General features: G+C 48.5%; 2 protein-coding genes across 3 annotated transcripts in view; one reads left to right on the plus strand and one right to left on the minus strand.

Annotated features, from left to right (window-relative positions):
* Window positions 1–14,144: 14,144 nt before the first annotated feature.
* TEX46 (testis expressed 46) lies at window positions 14,145–16,518 on the minus strand. The gene is made up of 2 exons (XM_084963317.1): window positions 16,327–16,518; window positions 14,145–14,521 (listed from the first exon to the last, which is right to left on the minus strand). Exons 1-2 carry the CDS (start codon window positions 16,516–16,518, stop codon window positions 14,219–14,221), a joined length of 495 nt encoding a protein of 164 aa, XP_084819443.1. The 3' UTR covers window positions 14,145–14,218.
* A 4,439-nt stretch (window positions 16,519–20,957) lies between these two features.
* KDM1A (lysine demethylase 1A) overlaps window positions 20,958–21,842 on the plus strand; it is a 68,473-nt gene continuing 67,588 nt past the window's right edge. The window contains exon 1 of one of the 2 annotated variants that reach the window (XM_021093200.2): window positions 20,958–21,466. In XM_021093200.2, the coding sequence (XP_020948859.1) occupies window positions 21,113–21,466 (354 nt within the window). In that variant the 5' untranslated portion in view covers window positions 20,958–21,112. The remainder of the gene's footprint in view (window positions 21,467–21,842) is intronic. The other variant, NM_001112687.2, reaches the window with a different exon arrangement.

Consider the following 21,842-nt stretch of genomic DNA (forward strand, 5'->3'; position numbering starts at 1 on the left):
CTGGAGAGAACATCACATGGTGAGTGGGGGACAGAGATCAGGCTAGAAGTCATCACAGAGGAGGTGGGACAGTGACAGTATAGCCAGGCTCATGCCTCCAGGCTGACCCTTATTAGGAGATGTCAGCCATGGTGGCAAGGGGCAAAGGGCAGGGTACACTCTGGAGGAGACAGCACCATCCCACACTTACCACCTGCTGCCTGGCGTTGGAGGGATCAGTCAGGCCACAGGTGCCTGTTTGCACCCTTCCCTCTTGAACCACCAGCTTCCTCCCTCCACGTGGTCAGGGGACTTAGACAAGTTCCAGCTCCATGTGGCAGGCTCAGCCACATCTTCTCTGTCTGTTCCCCCTTTCCCAGTTCTGATTATATATGTGAGTGGAGAAGTGGACTCAGATCCCCATTTAGGCTTCTCGCCAGGAATAATTCATTCCATCCCTGGTGCTGTGCATCCAGGGATCAGGATTTAAGTCGCATTCTGCTTTTGTCCAGGCGTATGGGTTCCATGAAACCTCAGGGAGATGGTGTGGGCCTTGGCAGGACAGGATTCAGGCTGTGAGACCATCATAGTGACTCCCAGACGTTCCACACCTCCCCTAGGGATGGTGTGGGGTGGGAAGGTATGAGAACCCCCCCAGCAGCTGCACCCTTCTTAAAACCTATTGCCTCCCAAAACCACCCAGAACTGGGAGAAGGCTCCTGGAGGGAGGTTCACTAAGTCCACAAACACTTTAGACCATCTCACCCCTTGAATCAGACTGGCTTTGTGGGACTTATTTTGTACAATAGAATGAGGCTGAATTGATTGTGCTCCTCCCAAAGCCAGGCCTTAATCCTCCTTTGCTCCTTGGGAACACTGCCCCTCGTGGACAAACCTGGAATAGCGACTTCAAGCCAGAGAGTTCATGTCCGGGAGAGGCCCAGCTGTCTTGGAGAGAGCCTAGGTTAGACCAGCAGCAGAACTGCCAGCCAGCCCACAGAATCATGAGAAATGACAAGTCACTTTGCTTGAAGCCAGTAGGTTTAGGTAGTTCGTTACTCAGCATTAGGTGACAGATACGGTCCCAAACAGGAAAATTACAAACCTTAGTTAAGATTGCTCAACCACTTCATGATGTAAGTTTAATCATTGGAGTAGGGAGCTCTCAGCCGGGAATACAGGTCAGGCTGGTGTCTACAGTCATGCAATAACGTGCACTTAATGGGCATATGCTCAAAAAAGCAGCTGGGAACATTATGGCAGATAATATGAGAAAAAGAATGTATGGATATGTATGACTGGGTCACTTTACTGTGCAGCAGAAATTGACAGAACATTGTAAATCAACTATAATTTTTAAACATTTAATTTTTTTTTTTAAAGCAGCTTGAAATCTTAAAATGCAGCTTGGATTCAGCAGACATTGGGGTGGGGCCCAGATGTCCTCATTTCTAACAGCCTCTCAGGTGGTGCCCGTATGTGGTTGAGGACATAGATCCCAACAGTCACCAGACCCAGGGTGTGTCTGTGAACTGTTTCCCACTTGCGACAAATTAAGTACAAATTTTGAGAGAAAACATTTGGAAACTTTTATAGCAGTGCGTTGGAGTAATTTTGTGTCTGTTGATTCAATTATTTAAAACCTGGGCTTCTATTTTATAGTCTTTCATTTCTTCCTCTAATAATTCATTTTTACTTATTTAGCAATAACTAAGTAAGGCTCTCTGGTCTGCTATGGATTGGTGGGTTGATAGTTTGAGAAGCTGGAGGACCAGGCTGACCTGCCCACTTGGAGACTATTTGCTTGCAGGACTAAGAAGCCCCTGATAAAGAAATTTACCCTAGAAAGAAGGGGTTGGGATTGGAGAGGAAGAAGCTGGCAAGAAAATAAAAGGAGCTGTTTCTTCACATATCTGTGGGACTTTGGGAGCCCAGGCCACCTGATTGGGCCTTTGGCATCTGTATCACAGAATGACTCACCGAAATGGAGAGACATTCTCCCCCATGTCAGCAGAGACCTGGGGTTCTGGGCCATCTAGGATCCCAGCAGGTTGGAGGGTCCAACAGTTGCTGTAGCAACAGAGGACCTAGATGTTACCAGAAGTGGTGACTCATTTGCTGAGCCCTGACCAGCCCAGGATGGAAAGGCCAAAAAATGGGCAGCTGCTGTCCATGGATACCTGGACATGTCCCTCCCAGGGTCTTAGATTTGGCTGGGGGAGGGTCTTTAAAGGAGGGTAGGGCTGGTGATCCCACCATGGAGCCTGAAGGCAAAACAAGAGAAACGCTGTTTGTACTTTGGGGGGGATGCTGAGTTTTACCCCAGGAGTGGGTGGCATAGGATCCTCAGTTTATACAGAAGGACATCGAGGCACATGCAGTTCACATGGCTGGCCCAAAGATGCAGTGTTAGTGAGAGTTGGAGTCAGAATGGAGGCCTCAGCTGCTGGGTCTGAATCTTAGGGTCCCTCCTCCTACACGCTTAGATGGGGAGTGGCAGCTCAAGCCCGTGAGGACCCCTGTGGATGGTGGATGGTCCCACACTCACCAGTCTTCAGCTTGGGGAGGTGATACTGCCACAGGAAGCAGCCAGTCATGAGTATGGAGAGCAGGAAGAAGAAGCTGCAGGAAGCAGGGAAGAGCCACTTCTTTTTCACTTTCAGCAGACTGAGCTGCCGGCCAGTCTGGAAGGGGAAGGACAAGGCACATCCCCACGGGGGTCAACCACAGGGAGGAGAGAGGGACCCCTGCCCTGGCCCCTCCTGTGCCTTAGGTTCACCCAGACATCAGGAAAGCCCGCAGGTTGGGGTAAGTTTCACACCTGTAAAACCAATGGCCCCTTCAGCAGCTCAGCCCTGCGCCCCTTCAGCAGCTCAGCCCTGCGTGTATCTCCACACCTTGTGCCTTTGCAGAGCCTGTTCCCTCTGCTGGACATGCCCCCTTCCTCCTTTGCACTTTACTAAATATCTAAGACCAACTGAAATGCCACCTCCTCCAGAAGCCTTTTTCATGCCTGCAACACCTGGCACTCTGCCTGGCTCTGGCAGGCTCTTGGGAAATATGTTTTGAACTTTAGATTGTCCTGCAAGTTGTAAGACTTGGGTTCAGATCTCAGCCCCACTTCCTGAGTCAGTTGTCACCCTGGACAAGTCCCTTTCCCTCTCTGAGCCTCCATTTCTTTAACTGTTGGAGAGGGCGGTTGTTTAAAAAGGTTTCACATTTAGGAGTTCCTGTAGTGGCTCATTGGTTAATGAACCCGACTAGTATCCATGAGGACGTGGGTTTGATCCCTGGCCTTGCTGAGTGGGTTAAGGATCTGGCATTACACTGAGCTGTGTTGTAGGTCGCAGACATGGCTTAACTCCTGCATTGCTGTGGCTATGGCTCAGGCCAGCAGCTGCAGCTCCAGTTCAACCCCTCGTGCCTGGGAACCTCCATATGCTGCAGGTTCAGCCCTAAAGAGACCAAAAAAAAAAAAAAAAAAAGAGGATTTACTTTTACATCTGAAAATCTCATTTGATTTCAAAAGAATATTCCAGCTCTAAAATTTGGGGTTCACACTAAAGCCATTCATTATTCATAATTTCTGAAGATTGGAAACGTCCCTCAATTGGTGATTGAATAGACAAACTGTGGTACATCCACGCAATGGAGTACTACTCAGCAATGTAAAGGAACAAGCTGCTGATATATGCAATTCTGAGGATGAATCACAAATACATTCTGTTAAGTGAAATAAGCCAGGCTCAAAAAACAACAGATGATATAATTCCATTTTCATTACATTCTGGAAAATGCAAATCTATGAGGACAGAAAACAACTAATGGCCGCCTGGGAGTAGGGGTGGTGTAGACTACAACAGGACAGAAAGGAATTTGGGGAGGCGTTGGAAATGTTTCTCTATCCTGACTGTGAGGGCGGTTACAGAAGTGTATGTATTTGTTAAAACTCTTAGAGCTGTGCACCAAAAGGAGTGAATTTTAATGCATGTGAACTATAATTTAGTTTTTTTTAAAAAATGAAAACATTAAAGATCCCGAGAGCATTAGGATGTCTCCACCTGGATGTCAGAGGAGTGACACCAGATGCACGTCTGTACCTCGGCCACAAGAGTCAATTGCCAGGGCGGGGGGGCGGGGCGGGCTCTCGAGCATTGTCATGGATTTCTGTGGAGGGGAGTCAGAAGGTGCCCCTCTTTGAGCCGGAGCAAGGGGCCCATGGGGCAGGCCCCGTGAAGGTGCCCTGGTGGGAGGGCAGCCTGCTCTCCCTTAACAGGTGCCTATGGCATGATCGGGTATCATCCTCTCATTTGGGGAACCAGAATCAAATTCATTGACGTTTGACGATTTGCTGAGGTCATGGGCAGCAGTGGATGATGGAGCAGGGATTCTAGCCCCATCTGTGCACCACCCCACCCCACCCTAACATGTGACTGGGTTCTCTGAACCAGTAATTTGCAGCCCAGCCTCATCTCATGTCTGTCTCCAATCTCAGGATTTATTCCAAGAGACCTAAAGATGGGGTCAGTAGTTAACCTCTAAGGTGCGCACCTGCTGCTCATATTGTGACTTGAAATAGCCACGCGGTGTCTTTCCCTTCTCCCTTCCCAGCTGGCACACACTGGCGGAGGGGGCACTCAGGGAGAGCCAGGCACTTCCAAACCCCACCCCTGCCACAGCTCACCCAGCTCCTTCCCTGGGTGGTCTGTGGCCCAGAGACCCTCACCTCTTCTCCTTCTCACCGGCCTCTCTGGGACAGCCCTCCTTGTCCAGTCATTTGTTCAGGACACAATCCCCAAGACTGCCTGTGTGCTGGGCACAGTACTATGCACTGTGGCTAACATCTGGCCCCTGTGGAGCCAGCAGGATGGTGGAGAGGCAGACGCAACACAAGAGCTCCAGACAAAGCCTGGGACTTGATTCTCCTCTGCCCTTAATAGCTGCCCTTAACTCCCCTCTTTGAGTCTCAGTTTCCTTATCTGTGTAATGGGAATGACCATCATTCCTCCACCCCATAGACTTTAAGTGAGAGTAAGTGAGATAATGCACACAGGGGTGCTAAAAACTGGCTGCTCGTGAACAGGTCGCTAGTGTGGTTGGAGTCATTTCTCTGGGCGGGAGGTGGAAGTAGATCATGACAGAGGCTCTGGGGGCTCTAAGGAGCCCATGAGCTCAGCCTCGGGGTGGGAGGGGGAGGAAGACCTCATTGAACAAGTAGTTGGGGGTGAGTTGGGGCACTCAAGCAGGGGCCTTAAGGCAGGAAAAAGAAGAGGATTCATTTCTGAGATTGTTTTGAGAATTTGACGAGTTAATGCACAAAACATTTGCAACGGTTCCTGGCCTACAGCTCAAACTCTTGGAATGCTAGTGATAATGGTGGAGGTGATATGGGGTGATTTATGGTTTAGGTCAATATTTGGAGCAAGCCTTTGTGGGGCTGCGCCTCACCTGGATCTTCATTCTCTCCATGATGTGGAAGATTCCAGCCCCTCGAGGATTCAGGTCTACAGACCAGGAGCCCTTGTGAGCTGGAAATTGAGCCAGTGGAGTGACAGCAAAGAGAGGTCCTGGAAGCTGGCAAGGGGGCGGGGGCGGGCCGGGAAATAGAAGGAGGCGGTGAGGATGGGAGAAATACAGAAGACAAGGAGCAGGTACTCGGACCCAGGAGTCCTCGCCAATCCCAGACATAAATGCACCTCCCATGTTGTCTCCCCATCAGACTATGAGTCTTTCTAGGGTAAGGATCACATCTCCATTTCATGAAGCTCCGCCTCCAAGGCAATGGGAAGCAAACTCAGGGGAAAAAAACCAGCTGCCCAGGTCTGCCCCGTGTCCCGATTTTATCACTAAAAGTCCCAAACCCTCCCTGCCATTGCCTCTACTTCCAACTCCTCCTCCCACTTCAAGCCTCAGAATTAACCCTGTCTGACCTCTGGGTGCTTGGCCCCAACTCACCCTGGTCCCGAAGGCTCAGGAAGGACAGGGCAGGCCTGGCCGTGGTTGGCCAGTGCCTCTGAGAGTCCCTGTGTTCCCAGGGACAGGGATGTGTCCTCCACCCAGGCTCTCCAGGAGCTGGCAGATGTGGCGCCTGATTTCCAGCACTAATCCCTCCGTGTGTCTTATGCCATGGGGATTAGTTCCTGGGGTCCCTGAGCAGCGGAGAGTGGTGGTGGCGGGGGGAGTGGTGGCGGAACAATACATCTGTCAGGGAGACCAGGCTATACCACGTGACCCAAACGCTCCAGGCTAGCGGACAAAGCAATGGCTTCTCCAAAAGGAGTGTCTGCCAAGCCCACTGTGTGTAGGAGAGATGATGGGGGCTCTAGGAAACAGCCTCAGCCTGACGCACTGGCACCCCCAGCCCTGCTATCCCCCACACCAGCTCCTCCACCACCTCTGAGGAACCCTGGGCTCCAGAGAACGCAGTTGGAAGACCATGGGGCAGCTTAGTTGTCACATAGTCAGATAATTCAGTTCAAATCCCAGTTCTGTAACTGCCCATGCAGCCTTGGGTAAGTCATGCCCTCTTTGTTTTTCATCTGTAAAATGGGGATGGGTGTCTATGTTTGTGCGAGGATTAAATTGCAGTGTGTAAGCAAAGCAGATAGTCTGGAACCTGGCACCTAGTAAGGGCTCTGTTAAGGCTAGCTTCTTTGTATAACTTGGCTTTTATGCCACAACTTCTACCCAGCCCCTGTGGGAGATAACACATCTTTCTTAGAGAATATTCTAGAAAGTCACTGTTGATTTTCGTTGGCACAGAAAATATGTTTGCCTTCTTCACTAGATATGGGTGCCCTTTGGAATTACCTGAAGCGCTTGTAACAACTATTAGTGTCTGGGTCCCACCCCCCTAGGGACCTAGAGTGCAGCCTGTGCATCATGGCGTTTGAAGACTCCTTGGTGATTATACTGTGTGGTCGAGGTTGAAGATCATTGTCCCAGACACTTGTGTCTCCACCTCATTCTAAATGCATGTAGGAATAGTCTGGGGATCAAGGTAAACTGTGGATTCTGAGTCAGTGGATCGGGGTGGGACCTGAGAGTCTCCATTTCTCACAAGCTCCCAGGTGATGTCAGTGCTGGTCCTTGGACCACACTTTGAGGAGTAAGGCTCCTCGGCAATTCATGTATTGCACCAGCTTCCACATCATTGTTTCAGTAGAACATCACAGCTGCTTCCCAGACACCCAGGCGATTGGTGGCTTGGACAGGGCTTGAATTATGCTGTTTGGCGGATGTTCAGAGTCAGGCACATGAATGGGTAGAGGCACGCCTTCTGGATCTTTTTCTGTATCCCCTGTGACCGAAAATCTGGGCTGACCTGGACAGGGGGCTTGATAAAGGGGGCTTGAGTGAGAAGAGCTCTGAGTAACCTTGTCCAAATTCCACATTGTATGGCTGGGGAAACAGACCATGCAGAGGAGGTGACTTGCCAAGGTCACATAGAAAAGTTAGTGACAGCAGTGGATCTGGGACCCAGGGTTTCTTTCCCATTGCACCTGGGTGCTTGGTTCCTCTTTGCTGAGGCTCTGTGCAGGCTGGGAAGCCTACCTCCAAGTCACAGGTTGAGTCCTGACAGTGTGCCCTGTATAGGTGCTGAGTGCTTTCTGTGTTAACCTCCTGTGGCCTGCACAACAGTCTCATGTGGCAGGTTTTATTCTGTCCCCATTTGATAAACTGAAACTCCGAGAAGCTCTGTGTCACCAAACCAGAATATCTGAATCAGTTAATCCACCCTAGGGTTCTACACCTCTGCTGACAAAGAGCCTCACCTCCAGGAAACCAGCTCCTCTCTGAGAGCTCCTCCCCGGTCCCTTGCAGCCAATTCTTTCCATCCAGACCAGCCCTGCCACTACTACCAAATCTGGCTAGACCAGAATCCATATCATGCCATTACAGCAAAATGGCCACACAGTGGCAGTAGATGCCCACATGTAAAATCTTCTGGCCCAGCCTGCCCCTCCGGAAAGGATGTTTATTTCTTTGCTGAATGCTCTGCTTTCTTCAGGCCTTTGTCCAAGGGCTTTTCATCCGTGAACCGAAATCATCCCCACAACAGCTCCATGTTATTCATCCTCTTTGTAGATGGGAGATCTTCGTAGATATTAGTCCTTTGCTTAAATAACCTTCCATGACTGCCCACTGCTTTGTGGAAAAATCAATATCCTTACCTGCATAGTCTAAACCCTACCCAGTGGACTCCTGACTACTGGGTCCAAATCCCAGCTACATTGCTTATTACTTATGTGACCTTGGTCAAATTTCTTGGCTTTTCTCTTGGACCTCAGTGTGCTGATCTATAAACTAGGAGAATGACATAGAACCTACCCCCTTGGGGTAAGAGTGAGGATTACATGAGATGAGACACGTAAAACACGGAGTTTGGGAGTTCCTATTGTGGTGCAGTTGGATCTGCAGCATCTCTGGAGCACTGGGAATCAGGTTCTAGCAGGTTTGACCCCCAGCCTGGCACAATGGGTTAAGGGCACAGCCTTAACACAGCTATGGCAGAGGTCACACTGTGGCTCAGATCTGATCCCTGGCCTTGGAACTCCATATGCCATGGGGTCGCCAAAAAAAAAAAAAAGCCCACGGTTCTGTGGCTGGCACTCAGCATGTGCTGGACAAAGGGTAGCCCCTCCCTCTGGCTACCATCAGGCTCGGAAGGCTCCCCCTCACAATCCCTCCTACCACCTCTTCTCTCCTTCCTTTTCTCCATCTCCTCTTCCTCCCCCTTTTATCTACTTTTACTCTCTTCCCTGCCTCTCCCCGTTCTCTGTTCCCTTCTTGCCTCCTCCTCTCACTACCACTCTCTTCTTGCCACTTTTCCCTTCCACATTCAGAACTATGCCCAATTGTCCCAACACTTCTTTGAGGTGTTTTCTGATTTCTCTTCTCTCTGGACCATGTTCAGTTTCTTAGAATGAGGAGCAGGAACTGCAATACTTACATAGACAGTTAGAAGGTTTCCAAGTTCAAGGGGACTACAGACTTCAGAGAGCCCTGTTTGGCTCATTTTTTTTTTTTTTTTTTTTTTTTTGGTCCTTTTAGGGCTGTACCCACAGCATATGGAAGTTCCCAGGCTTGGGGTTGAATTGGAGCTGCAGCTGCCAGCCTATGCCACAGCCACAGTCACAGCAATGCCATATCTGAGCTGCGTCTGTGACCTACACCACAGCTCACGGCAACACTGGATCCTTAACCCACTGAGGCCAGGGATCGAACCTGCATCCTCATGGATGTTAGTCAGGTTCTTTGCCATTGAGCCACAAGGGGAACTCCTTGGCTCTTCTTTTTGCCCCTCTCCTGAAACTTTCTTCTGAAGTCTACCTCTCAAGGTGGACTGTTTCCAAGATTATTTTGATGTCACTCTCTTGTCCCCAGATTTACTCCAGATCATCCCCAGAGGGAGAAAAAGATTGTCTCCGTCCTCAACACCATAACTGTTTAGAAAGAGGAATGTGACTGAAAAGATGTCAAGGACAAATTAAATTTTAAAAAGGGCAATGTCCCTCTTAAAGAGTCTATGAAGATGCTTTACATTTTTCCCAGTCAGCCTTTTTTTTTTTTTTTCCCCCGCTGTTTAGGGCTGCACCTACAATGTATGGAAGTTCCCAGGCTAGGGGTCAAATCAGAGCTACAGCCACCAGTCTACACCACAGCAACAACAGATCCCAGCCATATCTGCAGCGTACGCTACAGCTTGTGGCAACGCCAGATCATTAACCCACCAATCGAGGCCAGGGATCGAACCCTCATCCTCATGGATACTAAGTACATTCTTAACCTGCTGAGCCACAATGGGAACTCCTCCCAGTCAGGCTTTGAGTCATTGATTCATCTATTTGCTCACTTACCCATTGAATTATTTGACAGACATTCACAGAGGATCTACCACTTGCCAGATTTTATGCTTGGCTCTGGGAAGGATACAATGGCAAAGCAGACATCGCAACAAATCCTCATTGTCAACACTTTTATTGAGCACCTGCTAAGTGCTAGGCACTGTTCTAGGTGCTTGAGATCTATCAGTGAACAATGCAGACAAAGATCTCTGACCTCATAGAGCTTCTATTCTAGCAGCAGCAGCATACTAAATAAGTTAAAAGATAGATTAGAGGAGTTCCCGTCATGGCTCAGCGGAAACAAATCCAACTAGAAACCATGACGTTGTGGGTTCGATCCCTGGCCTTGCTCAGTGGGTTGAGGATCCGACATTGCCGTGAGCTGTGGTGTAGGTCGCAGACTTGGCTTGGATCCTGCGTTGCTGTGGCTGTGGCATAGGCTGGCAGCTGTAGCTCTGATTCGACCCCTAGCCTGGGAACCTCCATGTACCGCGGGTGTGGCCCTAAAAAGCAAAAAAAAAAAAAAAGATATATTAGAAAGTGACACAGGAGTTCCTGTCATTGCTCAGCAGAAACGAATCCAACTAGTATCCATGAGGACGAAGTTTCAATCCTTGCCTCCCTCGGTGGGTTAAGGATCCAGCATTACCGTGAGCTATGGTATAGGTCACAGATGCAGCTCAGATATGTCTTTGCTGTGGCTGTGGTGTAGGCCAGCAGCTACAGCTCTGATTCAACCCCTAGCCTGGGAACTTCCATGTGCTTCCTGCTTGGCCCTAAAAAGACAAAAAAAAAAAAAAAAAAAAAGTGATACTTGCTATGGAAAAGTAAGTAGAGCCAAGTAAGGGCGGGGGTAGATTATAGAATTAAATGGGTGGTCAGGATGACCTCCTGGAAAAGAAACATTTGGCAAATCCCCTAAGGGAAGTAAGGGAGCTGGATGGATGGACAACAGAGAAAGAGAGTCCATGGTAGGGCTTTAGAGTGAAAGTGTGCAGAAAAGCAAAGAGGTCTGGCTGGGCAAATTAAGCGAGGGGCAGAGTAGGGGCAAGTTCTCCAGGTCATGGAAAACTTCCCAGGCCACAGGAAGGCCTTCGAGTCTCACTCTGAGTGAGATGGGAGCCATTGCAGAGTTGGCAGCAGAGTGGCACTCTGGCACATTTTTAAAGGAATGCTCCGGCTTCTGTGTTGAGAGCAGATGAGAGGGCAAGGGTAGTGCAGGCGACCAGAGCCTTGATCAGGTGAGAGATGGGGGTGGCTTAGAGCAACAGGGGCGGCAGTGAGAATATCCAGACTCTGGATATACTTCAAAGGTTGAGCCACCAGGACTCGCTGGTGAGTTAGAGCTGCACAGGAGATAAGGAGAGAGGAGACGGGGACAGCTCCAAACTTTTTGGCCTGAGCAGCTGGAAGCAGGGGGCATTGACTTTACTGAGAGATGGGGAAGCCTGCATATGGGAGGGGATTTGGAGCAGAAGGACAGAGTTCAGGACTGGGTGTGTGAATTTGAGATGTATGCGTGAAGGTGTAGGAGTAGGCGGTTGGACATTTGAATGTGGGACTGAGAGGTCTGTGTCGAAGATACAATTTAGAAAATCATTGACATGTAGCAGTAGATAATTAAAGCCAAGGGAGTACAAAAGAGTAAAGAAGGGCTCTGAGGACTTGAGCCTGAGGTCCAGGAGATGTGAGTACTAGGTGAAGGCAGCTACCACAGAGTCACGCGGCACAGGTGCAAGTCAGGCTTAACTGGGGAAATTTGGAGGCAGAAGGTCAGTCATGAGGTGAGGCACTGGGTCATCCATCCAACCTCTTGGCATCATGTGGAGAGGGGTGTGGGGCTCTCTGCATAGCTGGAAACACCCTGGAGGGTGCTCCAGGAGAGGGACCCCTCGCCTCTGATGCCACTCTGCTTTTTTATGGGCAAATGTAAGATCAGTCTTACAAGTAAAGAAAACCTGGCCTGAGTTCAGGCACCAGGGGAATTGTTTGCAGTGCAGAGGGCACCGTGGAAAGTAGAGACCACCTGGAATCATTTCTGCTCTGGGAAGGGCCCTTCTGGAGCCCATTTGCTGTCTCATTGCCACAAACCTGGAGTGAGCCCCCAGGGTTTCCAGGTACAATGCAAATTGTTTTTCCAAGGTCTGTCCCCTGACCTAGAGGCTCATGAAACCTAAGCCTGCCAAACAGGAGTAGAAATCAACAAGAATGAAATCAGCTGCACTTATAAGGGACTTGCAGTGGTGTTGGCAATGCTGGAGGAGACATTCATGTTGGCGAGAGGCCTGGAACAATAGTTCAGAGCCCACCACGGAGGCTTGAGCCATCTGGCCAAGGACTCCATGCCAAGCCTGGGGAGAGAGCCCCAGGTTCAGATGGAAGCATGGCCTGGAGGCATTGGTCTCGCTCCTGCAGTAGCTACGCAGGCTTTTTGACTTGGCTGAAGGTGTTAACTCAGAAATAGCAGGGGATATTGGCCAGTGTGTCTCCTCCCCTGGCTGGCCAGCAAATAGTCCACAGCTATGTGGTTATATCCTGAGTTAAGGAGCCATCGTAAGCTTGGTGTTGAGAACCCTGACTCTCCCCATAGTAATTTCCTTCCAGAGCAGCAGCGGGTCATATTTCTATCTATGGGAGAAAAACCTGAATCAAATGGTAATCATGTACTTAGTACCCTGGTGTGTCTTGCCAATGGCACCAGAGGCTGGTACTGGGGACGTTGTCTTACCCGCAGGTCGTGGGTTATCATGAAGGCTCATACGCAGGTGAGAAGAAAGGAGAAAGCAAGGCAGGACCTATATCCAGAGCACAGAACAGTTCTAGGGTGACAAAGGGCACTGATCAATATTCTTCCATCAGGCCTCAACATCATCCACGCAGAGGAGGAAATCATGGTTGTGAAGGCTAACGGCACAGCAGTTAGTGGCTGTGACCAGCTGGGAGCAATGCCCTTGCCCTTGTCAGAGAGCGAGATACTGATAAGATCTCCCATGGCTGAGTATGGTGGGAGGGTGTGGGAGACAAAAAAAAAAAAAAAAAAAAGTCAAAAAAAATTACAGATGTTATTTCTTGAGCACTGACTGTATCCTAGCCACAGGTGCTCTGCAGGGATGTACCATTGACCAAGATGCTATGCTTGCTCTCAGAGAGGCTATGATCGAGGCTGGAGAGGGAATATAGAAAAATAAAATCCCAGCAGATTTGTGATACCTTCTGTTGCAGGATTAGAGATAAAATTCTGCCAGGAGAGACTTATTCCAGCTGGGTTGAGGGATGCTTTCTGTAGGAGGTGGTTTTGGAAGAAGGGAAGAATTGTAACAGCAGAAAGGGGAAGAGAAGGGATTCCAGGAAGGAAACCATGGGCGCAAAGATGCGGCTGCATTTACAGGACAGCTGGTCACCTGGTTTGAGTAGAATGCACGAGACTTTGGGGGAGAAAGAGAATTTTCGGTGGGACACCAGCAAGGCGTTAAGTCACACTGGATCCCACAGCAAAGTAGAGACTTCCTTCCCGATCCTCCTAATTGGAAAAAAAGTCTCAGCTGGGGGCTGGTGTATCTTTCAAACACTAACACTAATCTCCCTGTCAACCCACATTTTACAAGTTCAGATCTTCAAGTAGGCAACCAAGCTCTATGGAGAACTTCATAACATCCTTTTGTTTGCATTGTCTTTAATAGTTAAGTTCTATTTCAAGCAAAGGATAATGTTTTTTTAATTTATAAAGTATTTATTTTTATTATTATTTTTCTTCACAGGTAAATTTGTTAAGGAAAAAAGAGCTAATTTGAAGGGACAATATTGAGTTAAAATTCAGGTGGTTCGCAGTTATGGCAAAACTTCCAAAGGTGGTACACGGATGTTTAGGATACTCTAGAGTAAAAGGCATGTGAGGAAGAGGCATGGGGGAAAAAGGCTGAAAGGGGGTCAGATCGGGGCTGGACACCATGAAGAGTGTGGCTTTTATTCTGTCAACCACAGCAAGGCATCGGCTCAAGAATAGGCAATGATCACGCTCAGAGCTGCCCTTGGCAACACATGCTGTGGCCTCTGCGTGCAGAGTGATGGGGAGATCGGAGGCTGGAACAGCACTGGGACAGCCATTCTAAGACTCCAGGTGAACAGGTACAGGGCCCTGGACCAGGGTCTAGGTGATCCAACTGAAAGAGAGGAAGGGCTGGGTTCGAGAGCCCCCTTCACGTTGTATCATAGCGTGCTATCTGGCTGACCTGGTAAGTACAGATTGCTTTTCCAGAAGTGACCAACCTGTCTGCCTTCCAATCCTCCTCTCCAGTGTGATTGACTGAGAAAATCCAATAGTCTCTGACTGGGCTTTACTGAGGAAAGGTAACATCAGAAGAGGCCAGGCCACTGCAGTCTCTGTGGCCTCCTCAGGGGGAATTGGAAGTGCAGTCAGAGAGGATGGAGAAAATGGATTCACGCCTCCTCAGTCTGTGTTTCCCCCCCAGAAAAGTCCGCAGTCGGCTTGACCGCTTGTGGTGGTTCATTCTATTCCATACGATGAACATCTGATTTTCTAAGACCTTCAGCTTCATTTCACTGAACATGAGCCGTTCAAGGATCTTGTCTTGGAGGGCAAAGCAGGCGTGCAGTCTCTCCACTTCTTTCATGGTCAGGCAGTTGCTGTTGCTGTTGGGTTTGGCTCCACAAGTCTTTGGTTTCTCTGCCTCTTCCTAAACGCCCCACCGCCACGAAAGGAGGAAAAGTTGGTTAATCATGAGAATCCCTTCTCACACCAGGCGAGTTACGCACATCATCTTAATCGATGGGCATGACAGCCTCTGTGCCACATCTTGTGGGTGAGGGAAGGCCCTTTTTCCTGCATCACCCAGAGGATTAAGAGAAAGGGCTCATTAATCTGCACTCACAGAGGATGTAAAACCCTTAACCCAAATATATCTGTCTCCAGAGCTTGTGCTTTTCCCAACACACTTCTTTGAGAGTTTAGTCAGGCCTCATAAAATCTCCAACTGCCAAGTCTCAGTGGTCTCTTGAAATGCTCTTATCCCTGTCATCTTTATCTGTCCCCCACCATATGCAATTAATAATGATACTTAATTTTTCTCTCTTTGGATCCAGCTATAGACTCCTCCATCTTCAAAAATCATTTAAAAATTAAGTATTTCAGGAGTTCCCCTTATGACTCAGCAGTAACAAATCCGACTAGTATCCATGATGACGAGGGTTTGATCCCTGGCCTCGCTTAGTGGGTTGCGGATCCGGCAATGCCGTAAACTGTGGTGTAGGTCGCAGATGCGGCTCGGATCCCATGTTGCTGTGGCTGTGATGTAGGCCAGCAGTTATAGCTCCCATTCGACCCCTACTGGGGAACCTCCATATGCCGTGGGTGCAGCCCTCAAAAGACAAAAAAAAAAAAAAAGGAAATAAAATATCACAAATGTAACCGAAGTCCTCTGCAAATCCCACTCCTTTCTAGAGTGTTGCCCTCCCTCCCTGAACCTTATCTCAACTGCAGTCCTGAATTTGGTATTTATTTTTTCCATGCACTTCTTTATACCACTTTATACTAGTTTTCAATGGGAGGCTATTTTGCCCTCCCCTGGAGACATTTGGCAATGTCTGAAGAAATTTTTGGTTGGCACAAAAGGGATGAGGAGTGCTTTTTGCATCTTGTGGGTAGAGGCTAGGGATGCTGCCAAAAATCCAGCAATACACAGGCTAGTCCCTCTTATCAAATAATTATCCAGCCCTAAATGTCACTAGTGTAAAGGTTGAGAAATCCTACCTTCATGCACTTTCACCATACATAGGCATTCATAAGTAAGACAGGATATTGTTTCGCATGTTTTTAACTTTACATAAAAGATGTCATAATCTAGGTATGGTTCCTCTGGCTTCATTATTCAGTTTTAGAGATTTATCTATGTAATACATATTTCAAAAGGTATCCCTTGTAATTTTTCCCACTTTAAAATGGCTATTACTGGAGCTTGCGTAATGGCACAAGGGAAACGAATCCAACTAGGAACCATGAGGTTGTGGGTTCAATCCCTGGCCTCGTTTAGTGGGTTAAGGATCTGGTGTTGCCGTGAGCTGTAGCATTGGTCACAGACGCAACTCGGATCTGGTGTTGCTGTGGCTCTGAGGGCATAGGCCAGCAGCAACAGCTCCAATTAGACCCCTAGCCTGGGAACCTCCATATGCTGCAGGTGTGGCCCTAAAAACACAAAAGACCAAAAAAATAGCTATTACTGTTGCCAAAGCATATTGACATCAAACATGAAATAGGAAAGTCTGGGATGGGCCCTATTTTTCAGATGAGGCAGCTGAAGCTTTGCGAAGGAGGTCCTTTGTCCTCCATCACCTAAGAGGAAGCTGCAGGGCAAGGTCTTAGACCTGAGTCATGGATTCCTCAGTCCTGCCCCATTGTCCTGACACCTGCCTTGTCTTCCCACCCCCAAATCTAGCAGTGACCATCCTGTCACCCTCAGCTGAGGCTAAGGGCCCTCTTGCTCACCTGCTGGGGCTCTTGGGGGGTGGGCTTGAATTCATACTTGACCAGCCAGTTGCTAAGCAACAGCAGAAGGAATAGGAACCCAAACAAGGCTGGCTTATAGCTGATCAGCCAAGCCATCAACGCTCCTGTGGTGCCTGAGGAAGCAAATATCCCGTGGAGATTCTTAAAAAGAGACATCAGTTCCCCTAGCATTGTGGCTTGGAAATACCCAAGCCCCAAGCCCCTGCCTCAGTCCCCCATCTAGGACAGCTCCTCTCCATGACAGGAGTCATAGCTGCCCCCTCCTCTGAGTCACAACCAGTCCCCACCCCCAGCTGCCGCATAACAATAATATTAATTACTCCTATGTCTTAAGCCGCCACTGTGTGCCAGACTTTGATAGGCAGTTCCCAAGCATCATCTCATGACATCCTCACAATAGCCAAGGGGTGTAAGCCTTTATGATATCTCAGTCACTCAACAGAACTTCCGGGCCTAGTCACTTGGGAGAAAAAGGCCAGCAGTACAGAGCCTTTACCCTCACAGAGAGGGAGACAGCAAAACTTGGAAATAGGGCAAAAAGAGTTTTGCAAGCTCATTCACAGTCATACTAGGATATTGTCTACCTGGCCCACTTCTTGGTCACCTGATCCTCTAGGGGCAGGACATTTTGTTGGGTTTGCTATTTAATATTGATTAGGTTCCTGACTCAGTGAAGTCAGCTGGATAAGATGCTCCAGCAATTTCACTTGGGCAGATCCCAAAGATTGGAAAGCAGGGTCTTGAAGAGATGTTTGTACACACATGTTCAAAGTGGTATTTTCACAATGGCCAAAAGGTGGAGCAACCCAAAAATCCATCAACAGGTGAATGGATGAACGAAATGTTGTATATGCATACAGTGGGATTAGCCTTTAAAAGGAAGGAAACTCTGACATATTCTATAACATAGGTGAACTTTGAGGACATTATGCTAAGCAAAATAAGCAAAAGGACAAAAGCTATTTGATTCTGCTTATATGAGCTATCTAGTCTGGTCAGATTTATAGAGGTGGAAAGTAGAATGGTGGTTGGTAGGGGTTGGGGTAGAGGAGAATGCTAAGGTGTTTAATGAGGACGGAGTTTTACAAGATGCAAAGAGTTCTTGAGATTGCAGAATGCACTTAACTCTAGTGAACTGTACACTTAAAAATGGTTAAAATGGGAAGGTCCTGTGGTGGCACAGCAGAAACGAATCCAACCAGGAACCACGAGGTTATGAGTTTGATCCCTGGCCTCTCTCAGTGGGTTAAGGATCCGGCATTACCGTGAGCTATGGTATAGGTCACAGATGCAGCTCAGATATGTCTTTGCTGTGGCTGTGGTATAGGCCAGCAGCTGTAGCTCCGATTGGACCCCTAGCCTGGGAACCTCCATGTGCCCCTAAAAAGCAAAAAACAAACAAACAAACAAAAAAAACAAGGTTAAGATGGTAAATTTTATGCTATGTGTATATTACTACAATTTAAAAAAATTAATTTTAAATGAGTCAAATTTAAAAGTTTTAAATGAATTTATTATTTCTAGGGAAAATGGATAAGTTGCAAATGATTTTTTGCAAACAGATATAAGTAAATTCCATCTGGAGTTCCCCTTGTGGCTCAGCAGGTTAAGAACCCAACTGGTATCCATGAGGATGTGAGTTCTATCCCTGGCCTCTCTCAGGGGTTAAAAATCTGGCGTTGCCAGAAGCTGCTGCGTAGGCCACAGACACTCCTCAGATCTGGCATTGCTGTGGCTTTGGCATAGGCTGGCAGCTGTATCTCTTATTTGACCGCTAGCCTGGAAACTTCCATATGCCAAGGGTGCAGCCCTAAAAAAAAGAGAGACAAAAATAAATAAATAAATTCTGTCTCATAGAAAATATGTCAGAGTTTACTGTTTTATGGCCTTGTAGGACTTTTTTTTCTTTTCTTTTTAGTGCTGCACCTGCGGCATATGGAAGTTCTCAGGCTAGGGGTCAAATCGGAGCTACAGCTGCCAGCCTACAGCCACAACCACAGCAATGCAGGATCCCAATCATGTCTGCAACCTACACCACAGCTCACAGCAACATGGGATCCTTAACTTACTGAGCAAGGCCAGGGATCAAACCTGCATCTTCATGGATCCTAGTCAGGTTCGTTACTGCTGAGCCATGAAGGAACTCCCCATTTTTTTTCTTATTCAACTTTGCAGTCTTAGTCCAGCATTCTGTGTTCCGTTGACCAGTGACTTTATATCAGTTTCTCCTATTTTCCCTTGAACCAGCTTTACCATCCTGCTGATTCCCTCAATAATGAGTAAAATAAATCTTTGACATATGCTCACTATTTTGTATGGGAGTTCTCTCTCTCTCTCTCTTTTTTTAAGGGTCGCATCTGGAAACCTAAAAGTTCCCAGGCTAGGGGTTGAATGGGAGGGGCAGCTGCCAGCCTACACCACAGCTCATGACAACATCAGAGCCTTAACCCACTGAGCCACAATGGGAACTCTAGGAGTTCTCTATGTTCAGATGTAAATTTTAATGACTATGCTATTCTAATATATTTAATTATATAAGGCCACTTGTTGGGCCTTTAGGAACCTGAGATAAACACATGGAAGTTAAATCTTTGTACACATAGTTAAATATTTCCCAAGAAAATTTTCCTCGAAAGTGGAATTGCTGGGTCAAAGGATACACATATTTTTAAAATCTCATTTAAATTGTAACAAATTACTAAATGTGCAAAACTGTTAGCTAGAACTACAGGGTTTAAACAAGCAAGCTTCCATCTCCTGCCTCACCCGCTTCTCACTTTGTACCACTCAGACAACCAATTCCAACTTTTCAGCGGTTTCTTCTGGTGCTTATCTTGTTATATCTAAATAGTATGCTTATACTGTTATTTATGAATTTCTGAATTTTTTTTTTTTTTTTGGCTGCTCCCACAGTATATGGAAGTTCATGGGCCAGGAATGGAATCTGAGCCACAGCTGCAACCTACCTCACAGCTGCAGCAAGGCCAGATCCTTAACCCACTGGGCCTTAGCAACCACCCAAGCCAATGCGGAGACCACTCTCATCCTTAAACCACTATACCACAGCAAGAACTCCCAAATTGCTCAATTTTGACACGCTCTATCTTCTTATGATGGTAGATGGGGATTTAGCTCTGATGTTGAACCCCCTCCATTCCCACATTGCCCCCTCTTCTGCAAACCCCTCTCACCCCTGTCTCCACACTCTCTTTTCTCCATTTTCTCAATATAATTCTATCCCTTTGGTTAAAACAATATTCATTCCATCTGTTATTGTAGACCCATCAGTGTAGTTCACAGCTGAGCCATATGTTGTATTGTGATTACACTTTTTGGCATAGCTTCTAGTTTTCTGAACTTGTCTCTTTTTCTGTTTGCTTAGTTTAAAAAATAATAATTCAAGGAGTTCCCACTGTGGTGCAAGGGAATCGGGGCATCTCTGCAGCACCAGGACACAGGTTGGACCCTTGACCCGGCACAGTGGGTTAAAGGATCCAGTGCTGCTGTAGCTGTGGCATAGGTTGAAACAGCTGCTGGGAACTGAGCCCTGATCCCTGGCCCAGGAACTCCATATGCCTAGGGTGGCTAAAATTAAAAAAATAATAATAATAATTCAACTTCATCGAAGTACAGTTGACATAAAATATACCTATTTTATGTGTATAGTTAAAATGAGTTTTGACTAATACACTCACACCCCAATCACGATAGGAAACATTTCAATCACTCTCAGCCTGTTCTCTCCAGCTCTTTTGAAGTCAACCTCCACCCTCATCCCAGGCAACCACTGATTGGAGTCTATCACTAGAGATTAATTTCACCAGTTCTCAAACTTCCATTGTTTGAAAATTACGCTTTGAAGACACAGACTTGTGAAAAAGCAATTACCGCTCCATGTCCCAGTGGGAATAAACTTGAACGCAGTCTGTTCCAAGTCAGTGAAGTATTCCTTGAGGAATTAAAAGAATAAACCACCACCACCATCAGCGACATTAGAAAGAATTAACCTGGAGTGGAAAGATGTCATGTTGTGGGGATGGGGAGCGTAGGAGTGGAAAAGGGTGCGAGTGAGGGAGTGTGAAGGAGGGAGAGGGTCCAGACAAAATGAAGAGCATAAACAAAGCTCTGGAAGCAAGGGCAATCCCTTCTGGACGCATATTGCGTTTCCTATTTTATTTTCCATTTTATTACCACGAAACTCAGTTGCTCTCCAAGATTCCCCCAGTTCAAGTAGGACAATTATGAATAGTAAATAAGATCTACCAGTTACATGTCAGTGTTTTCCCTCACTAAACTGTAAACTATTTGAAAGCCAGAACTTGTCAGTCAGTAAAGCTTAATAAATATTGGTTGAGTTGACAAGTAGGTGAATGAGAATGAATGAATGAATGAATGAATGAGGGAGCACGCAAGTCCCTGGAGGAAATGGTCGCCCTCGGAGGTGCAATCCGGCCCAGAAACCCTAGGGTAGGGACGGTGTTGGGACCGATCCCAAAGGCTAAGGAGACGCTCTAGGAAAGCATCGCGCTGTTTGCCATGGCGCCGCTCTAGCCTGGAGGACGCCGCTCTATGGCAGCGGGGAGGGCGGGGCCGTGGGCGTCTCTGGCCTTATTGTCCCGGCGCGGCGGGAGCGCGCTCCGCGCGTGTGCGTTCACGGCGGCGGTTGGTAGCGCGCAGACTGTGTGAAGTGAGGCAAGGCGGCTTCGGACCCACGGACCGACAGACCGAGCGGCCCCTACGGCCGTCGGCGGCCAGGCGGCCCGAGATGTTGTCTGGGAAGAAAGCAGCAGCCGCCGCAGCGGCGGCGGCGGCGGCGGCAGCGGCCGGGTCGGAGGCCGGTGCCTCGGCAGCGGGCGGCGCGGAGAACGGCTCGGAGGTGACTGCGCCGCCCGCGGGCCTGTCCGGCCCCGCCGAGGCCGGGCCGGGGGCAGCTGGGGAGCGCACTCCCCGCAAGAAGGAGCCCCCGCGAGCCTCTCCCCCCGGGGGCCTGGCCGAGCCGCCGGGGTCCGCCGGGCCTCAAGCCGGGCCTACCGTCGTGCCTGGATCTGCGACCCCCATGGAAACGGGAATCGCAGAGACTCCGGAGGGGCGACGGACCAGCCGGCGCAAGCGGGCGAAGGTGAGGCGCGACCCCTCCCTTGAACCACAAATCCCAGTACCTAGCTTCCTCGAGCTTGTCCAGCCCCATAACCACTCACCCTCGCTTGCCGGGGTCTTGGGCCTTGAGCCCCACGCCCACCTCGACCTCCCCAGTCACGGATCTCCACCCACCCCCCCACTAGTCGGGTGGGTGGGGTGAGAGAGGGGAAGGTCTTTGCCAGCGGTGAATGCGTCTTTGTGCTGGGACCCGGCCGTCCAGGGAGAAAGGGGGATGGCGGGGAGAGCTGTTTTACTCGTTGCATCTCGTACACCTTTTCCTTTTCTTGGTTGGGAAAAAATGGCTCCCTGACGTGGAGTTGTGGTGGGCCTTGTTGAAGACGTATATCACTTGTTCA

Source organism: Sus scrofa, chromosome 6 (assembly GCF_054392235.1).
Source record: "Sus scrofa isolate SSC_HxYL_T2T_F1_AM1 chromosome 6, Sscrofa_HxYL_maternal_Yorkshire_Landrace_v2.0, whole genome shotgun sequence".
Classification (NCBI taxonomy): Eukaryota; Metazoa; Chordata; class Mammalia; order Artiodactyla; family Suidae; genus Sus; species Sus scrofa.

Excerpts from the sequence above, each read along its gene's own strand:
- TEX46 (XM_084963317.1), bottom strand. The coding sequence starts at position 16,518 with ATGCTAGGGGAACTGATGTCTCTTTTTAAGAATCTCCACGGGATATTT. Across the intron at positions 14,522-16,326 it reads CCCCCCAAGAGCCCCAGCAG|GAAGAGGCAGAGAAACCAAA; the intron begins GTGAGCAAGAGG and ends TGGGGCGTTTAG.